At 41.9% G+C, this 7,222-nt stretch overlaps 1 protein-coding gene across 1 annotated transcript; it reads right to left on the bottom strand.

Annotated features, from left to right (window-relative positions):
* Positions 1–1,868: 1,868 nt before the first annotated feature.
* MRPS17 (mitochondrial ribosomal protein S17) lies at positions 1,869–4,933 on the bottom strand. The gene is made up of 3 exons (XM_037030672.1): positions 4,861–4,933; positions 4,125–4,266; positions 1,869–2,355 (listed from the first exon to the last, which is right to left on the bottom strand). Exons 2-3 carry the CDS (start codon positions 4,245–4,247, stop codon positions 2,086–2,088), a joined length of 393 nt encoding a protein of 130 aa, XP_036886567.1. The 5' UTR covers positions 4,248–4,266; positions 4,861–4,933; the 3' UTR covers positions 1,869–2,085.
* Positions 4,934–7,222: the final 2,289 nt, after the last annotated feature.

Raw genomic sequence — 7,222 nt, 5'->3', positions numbered from 1 at the left:
TTTATTTTAAAGATTTTATTCATTTATCTTTAGAAAGGGAAAGAGAGAGAAGGAAACATTAATGTGTGGTTGCCTCCCACATGTGCCACACTGGGGACCCGGCCCACAACCCAGGCACGTGCCCCAACTGGGAATCCAACTGAGACCCTATGGTTCACAGTCCGGCGATCGATCCACTGAACCACACCATCAAGGTCATTATTTGAGCTTTTAGGGATGGCTTGGACAGGTGTCCTCTTCCAGGATAAATGGTACCACATAGTCCTACCTGCAAAGACCTAGACAGTCTTAAATGCTTCCCTTTTACTCACTCACCCTCCCCAGTACCAAGCCCCAAGTTCTACTTTGGAACAATCTCTTTTCATCTTCACTAAGTTTATGTCTTTGGACTAGTCTTTGAAGAGGTCACTCTCTCCCCACCTCTAATCTCCTTTCTGTCTATTCTCTACACTGATGCTATTACTTTTATTGAAATTTTAATCTAATTATATCACTTTTAAAAAAACTTATTTATTTTTAGAGAGAGAGGAAGGGAGGGAGAAAGGGAAACACTAATGTGTGGTTGCCTCTCATGTGGCCCCCACTGGGGGACTTGGCCTGCAACTTAGGCCTGTGCCCTGACTGGGAATCGAACCGGCAACCCTTTGGTTCACAGCCTGAGCTCAATCCACTGAACTACACCAGCTAAGGCTATGTATCACCCTTTTAAAAAATGTTAAATAACCCACCTGCACTGAGAACACATTTACCATTTATTTCTCTACCTGATTTGTACCCTTGTTCAAAATATTCCAGCAATTCTCATCAGCTTCCAGAACCCCTTGGTTATGCTTTCTCACTTACTTTGAGGACTTTACACCCTGTTCCCCCTGTTTGGAATGCCCTTTCCACACCCCTCACCTACTAGCCGGGAGACTCTTCCCTTAAGATTCAGTTTGAGCACCATCTTCTCTCTTCTGGGGAGTTACTCTAATTTCTCCCCACCCATGTACTTCTTTTGTTTGCCATGAAGGCACCTGTGCAGGAGCCCTGAGAGGGTGGGCAGTGCCCATGGTCACTGCTGAAACCCTGTGCTTGTATAATAATACGTGTATTAGCTGAGGTTGAACAATGCTCCAGATCTCTTTCTAGGAGCTAGAAAACTGAAATATATTGCTCAATGTTCCTTCAGGTCAAAATTTAAATGATCAAAATTAATGGACAGCAACAAAACTCTGAAACGCTCCAATTCTAATATGCAATAATATTAGATAATAGCGATAATATTCTAGTATCTACAACTTCATCAATGTATCAGATTTTAAGAACTTATTCCTATTTTATGTAGCCTAGGATACAGGATGAAAAAACATAACACAGGCCCTGGCTGGTATAGCTCAGTGGATTGAACGTGGGCTGTGAATCAGGGGGTCACCAGTTTGATTCCCAGTCAGGGCACATGCCTGGGTTGTGGGCCAGGTCCCCGGTGGGGACCACATGAGGGGCAACCACATATTGATGTTTTTCTCTCTTTCTCCCTCCCTTCCCCTCTGTGTAAAAATAAATAAAAAAAATAACACAAAATTTTAAACTTTATTTTCTACATGTCAACATTCTAATTAATTAAACTTTAATTTGATAGAGGCTGACCCCCACGCATGTTGGTTATTTGTTTGGAACTGGTTAAATCAGAGGAAAAAAATCTAATTTTGAATATACACCATCAAAAACATTCACTGAATGTGATCTTATTGGTTTATGATACCAAAAGGGTTTCTGCTCCCAAAATAAAGTTTCTGAAAATAAATCCAAGATTCCTTTGAATGAAAAGAAAAAGACATCTAAAACAGTGAGGTTAAAAAAATAAATGTAGCAGACTGCTAGGCACATTTAGCATAACAAGAAAGTATGTTTACTGAACAGGAAACTTGACACATGGCCATAAACCTTTTAGGAAAATTATAACAAAGCCTTTATTCATTTACTTTTAGCTATTTCATAAACACCAGAAGAGAAACGGATCAGTTTGTGATGAAACTTATAAAATTTTTTTCCAGAAAGCAAGCTTATAAACCTTTCCCTTTGGCTCATTTTTCTAATATTCCTTCACTGTTCCGAAGAGATACTGAGTTCTTCCAGATTTTTGGTTAGATGGCTGGTTTCCAAACTAACTGGACTCTCCAGGTAGGTAGTTCCTGCACAGGGTTTTCCGGTAACTGGATCGATGACTTGTCCAACTTTGAAAATGATCTCAGCCAGCTCATGTTTCACATGTTTCGTTCGTGGAACAGGTAAAGCTTTGAGAAGCACAATATCCCCAACTGTGCATTGCTGAAGAGCATCGTGAGCAAAGTAGGTTTTTCGTTTGTTAAAATACTGTTGAGAGAAGGAGGAACAAATCAGCAGTTCCTATCTGTTTGCTGGCAATGTAGTACAGAATATGAAAAAATAATTCACAGAAAGCAAGCTAGGACTTTGGGGAAAATAAACAACACACTTAAGAAAACTTCCAATACAAAAAGTACCTGTTATTTTCTGGAAAACAGCAATGATTTTTCCAAAAATGATCCTGTCCCCAAGTTCTCCAGATTATTACCTTCAGTAGCCTTGTTCTTTTTTTTAAATTTAATTTTCATTGTATTTTTTTCCCCATTAAGTAGCCTTGTTCTATCAGTCACCATCCTTCTCTACACTATTTAAATTCTTCCTTCCGGTGGCACCTTCTCTCCAGCCCATAAACATACTACAATCACACTAGCTCTGTGTGATTTAGGACAGATCATTTAACTCCAAGCTCAGTTTTTTTTCCCCACCATAATATGAGGCTCTAATAACTGCATCTCTAAAGATACCAAGAGAATTAAATGTTGTAACGCACATAAAGCACTTATTCCATGCCTGGCTCAAAGTACTGCAAACAAGCCACAGATAACTAGAATCATCTCTTCCTCAAGACAACCCCGCCACAGCAGGTATTCCCACTTACATTAAAAAAAAAAAACCAGCCTCAAGGAGATTAAGTATTGTGCACAGACAGTAAACTAGTCAGTGTTGAAACTAAAGTCTGATTTTAAGGTCAATGATCATGCCATCACGTCTCAGCTTACTTCTATGTTTTTGATCCCAGATAACTGGCATTTCCACCAACCTGTGTGTCCAACCTTGAATGCAAAAGCATCCTTGGCACTTCCCCCTCTCTCCTTACACATCCAACAAATCAAAGACTCTGTCCTTTCTGAAATCTACTTTTCCCATTACATCTCCATTGCTCCAAGAATATTCAGGTCCTTATCATTGCCACCCTAGACTTCTGCAATAGCCTCCTTACCCGTTTCCTCGCCTCCAACCCTCATCCCACCCCATCTCTGAACCTGTCTTTCCTTTGCTTATAGAATGAAGTCCAAAATACAACATAAAAGGCCCTTCACGGTCCTGTTCAAATTGTGCTTGCCCTCACTCAACAGTGCCCACTTAGTGCCAAACTCTGGGCTCACCCTTGCTAAAATACCTGCTGTTCAATGTCATACCCTCTCATGGCTAAAAGAACTTCCACACACTGCTCATCATGGTCAGAATGACTTCCCCCATCTGGCTGTCTGGATAAAATCCTTTTTTTAAAAAGATTTTATTTATTTATCTTTAGAGGGGAAAGGAAGGAGAGAAGGAGAGAAATATCAACGTATGGTTGCCTCTGGTGAGTCCCCTGCTGGGAACTGGCCTGCAACCCAGGCATGTACCCTGATTGGGAATCGAACCACGATCGTGTGGTTCACAGGCCCCCACTCAATCCACTGAGCTACACCAGCCAGGGCTGGATAAAATCCTTTTTGAGATTCAGCTCAAATGCCTCTTTATAAGAACATGCTCCTTAGCAACCTAGGAAGGAGGAATGAGGTGATCTGCTCTCTGCTCCCACAATACATTGCACATAGGACTACAGCACTTACCAGAACGAACTGAAATGAACCTGAGAATGTGAGTACAAACCCTGAGTAATTCACTTTGTTAGACTGAAGAACCAGCCCACTACCTGGTTCGCAGCAGATGCTCAATGTATTTTTACTGATAGAGAAGTGCTTTTAAGCTCAGAACTAGAATGTGCTGGTGATTCATCAATGCCAGCTGAAAACAGGGATGTCACCCACCTTCAGTAAATAGGGATCCAGAACAAGCCTGGTTACTCTCACTTTAGCAGTTTTTTGCATTGCTGTCCCAATCACTTTCCCCACGATCCATTTGGCATGGACAGACGAACGAGGTACTGACATTTCAGGTGGCTTGGGTCACCTGAAAAACAAATTTCCAAGTTTAATATTCTAGTGGTTATGACTTGCTAAATGAATTCTGTCAGTAGAACTGCCCATGTTTAGAAACTGCTTTTGGTGGCTTTCTGGAATCACCAATTTAGAGATGCTTACACGATTCCCTATTTCCGTAATTACCCAACCTCGCATTTTCACAGTTCACAAAGCTGTAAATTTAACCCCTCTAAGCCTGTTTCCCCCTCTGCAAAATGGGTACTTCAACAGGGCCTATTCACAGAAGTGTATTGAGGCGGTTAATAATGTGAATAAACGCTGGCCTTTACTGGTGACCCTTACTCTTTTCTATCCCGCTGGCTACTCCGGAGTACAAGGCTTAGGCAGAGCAGCAGGGTTGTCCTCGAAATGAAGGAGACCTTGACTTAGGGCTACTTTCGCGATCAGTTAATACTGAGTACATCCCATTCGGTCTGGGGAAAAGGGAAGTTAACTGAACTCTCCACTCTGTTTGACAACCCGAAGGTCAAGGCGACGCGAGTCGCCCTGAGGACTTTTACGGGGAAGCGGCCCGGAGCCCCCAAGCCACCCACAGCAATTGCAGCGTGCAGCCCACACTTACCTCCCGGCCGCGAAATCCTACCTAGATCCGCGGAGAGCGGGTCCCAGCGTGGTTGCGTCACGCCGTACGCAAGTCGCTCCGCCCAGGAGCTCCCCTCTCATTGGCCGCAGGTCCCTGCAGCCCTGGGCGGGGCTAAAGGCAGGACTCCGCCGCCCCCCACCCCCCGCAAAGAGTGCCGGGCCGTGAGATACTTGGAGTGTGTGGGGTCTTTCGGCTTTTCGTTTTCTTTTTCCGTTTGCTTTCTTTTTCCTTTGAGCTCTCAGGCATTGGACAAGGCCTTCCAAATCAAAGGAACTTCCTTAATTCATCAAATAGTGAAACGTTGGACGCAGCTAAATGCTGAGACAAATGCAGAGACTTAAATATTTAAGTAATTCTATCCACAGCGACTTTTAAGACACACTTCTGCAGCTTTTTATGATATTAGGTGTTATTTCTCAGTATCTGGGAGATGCTAAGAAGTCTGGTGTGGGTATATGTATATATATATACCCACATATGGTATATGGTATGGAATATGTGGAATATATGATAAGGGATATATGAAGGAATTAGATGGGCCATGAGCGGGCTGCTTGATGCTACCTTCTCAAGATAGAGGGAAATCTGGGACTGTATTAAACACTTTTTTGGAAATTGAAAATAGCAACTGAAAAAATAGGCTACTAGACAGCCAATCTGAGGACCAAAATACGGACGTGGTCAGTTCTCTTTGATCACTGAAACATTTTAGCAGCTGTTGAGGGAAGTCTGGGAAAAGTATTCAGCCATATGTTAGTCTGTCCGGCACCCATTTCTTTCTTAGCAAACATCTATGGAAAACTTAGACTCTACTAGACACCGGGGACAAAAAGGTGAACCAAAGGCGCCCCCCCCACCCCGAATCTCAAAACGCCCACAATCTAGTAGGGTCAGGTGGGTAAAGAAACAATTATAAAATAAGCTGGAGTAATGAGAGCCTTGAGAAAGGATTGTCAGATTTTGCAGAGACAGGAGACTTGATCAATATGTAGCTCCTGGCTAGGGAACCAGAGCTTGAGGGGAGAGAGACATGTAATTGAGGGAGGGCACTCACGGTTTAAAGGAGTCTTAGATATAGGGTGAAGGAAAGAGTGTCAGGAATTGAAGCTGGACAAAGAGCCCCTAACCAACTGAGCAACCCTGTCAGGGCTCGTCCCCGTTGGCGAACATCAACTTGTTCTCTGTATTTGTGGGTCTGTTTCTGTCTTATTTTCCAGGTTCCAATTTTAAGTAAAATTACATAGTACTTGTCTTCCCCTGACTTATTTTATTTAGCATAACACACTCACTATAAGCTTCATCAATGCTGTTGTAAATGACGAGACTTTATTCTTTTTTGTTGCAGAGTAAATTTCATCATACATATGTCACATATTTTTTAAACTGAATTTTGAACAATAACATTTATTTTTATATTTTTGTCAGTTACAGTTGACATTTAATATTATTTTATATTAGTTTCAGGTGTACAGCATAGTGGTTAGACATTTATATAACTTGTGACATTATCTCCCATCTGGTACCCACCTAGCACCATACTTAGTTACGACATTATTGATTGTATTCCCTATGCTGTACTTTATATCCCTATGAGTATTTTGTAACTATCAGTTTTTTAAATTTGTTTAATTATTTTTCAAGTACAGTTTTCTGTCTATTACTCCCATCCCATCCCACCCCCCATGCTCCCCCCTCCTTCCCTCCCATTTCCACCCTTCTTAGTTATTTGTCCATGTATCCTTTATATTTGTTCCTCTAAATCCCTCCCCTATTTCCCCTGAAATTCCCTCCCCTCTCCCCTCTGGTTGCTGTCCCCTGTTCTTTATTTCAGTGTCATTTGTTATATATTTTTTGCTTCTTTGTTTTGTTGTTTAGCTTCCTGTTAAAGGTGAGATCATATGGTATTTGTCCTTCAACACCTGGCTTATTTCACTCAGCATAATGCTTTCCAGTTTCATCCATGCTGTTGCAAAAGGTAGGAGCTCCTTCTTTCTTTCTGCTGCATAGAATTCCATTGTGTATATGTACCATAGTTTTTTGATCCATTCATTTACTGACGGGCACCTAGGTTGCTTCCAACTCTTGGGTATTGTAAATTGTGTTGCTATGAACATTGGGGTACATAGGTTCTTTGGGATTAGTGTTTTAGGGTTCTTAGGATACAATCCTAGCAGTGGAATTGCTGGGTTAAAAGGCAGGACCAATTTAGTCTTCTTAGAAAATTCCATACTGTTTTCCATAATGGTTGTACCAGTCTGCAATCCCACCAACAGTGGACCAGAGTCCCCATTTCCCCACACCCTCTCCAACATGTGTTGTTTATTGCTTTGTTTATGATAGT

The sequence above is a fragment of the Sturnira hondurensis genome, unplaced genomic scaffold, assembly GCF_014824575.4.
Source record: "Sturnira hondurensis isolate 20B ecotype Veracruz unplaced genomic scaffold, ASM1482457v3 Scaffold0020793, whole genome shotgun sequence".
NCBI classification, from domain to species: domain Eukaryota; kingdom Metazoa; phylum Chordata; class Mammalia; order Chiroptera; family Phyllostomidae; genus Sturnira; species Sturnira hondurensis.
The sequence above is the reverse complement of the archived record's forward strand: the minus strand, read 5'-3'. Positions and strand labels throughout refer to the sequence as shown.

Coding starts and splice junctions, on each gene's coding strand:
- MRPS17 (XM_037030672.1), bottom strand. CDS start 4,247: ATGTCAGTACCTCGTTCGTCTGTCCATGCCAAATGGATCGTGGGGAAA. Junction 2,356..4,124: donor TGGATCCCTATTTACTGAAG/GTGGGTGACATC, acceptor TTCTCTCAACAG/TATTTTAACAAACGAAAAAC.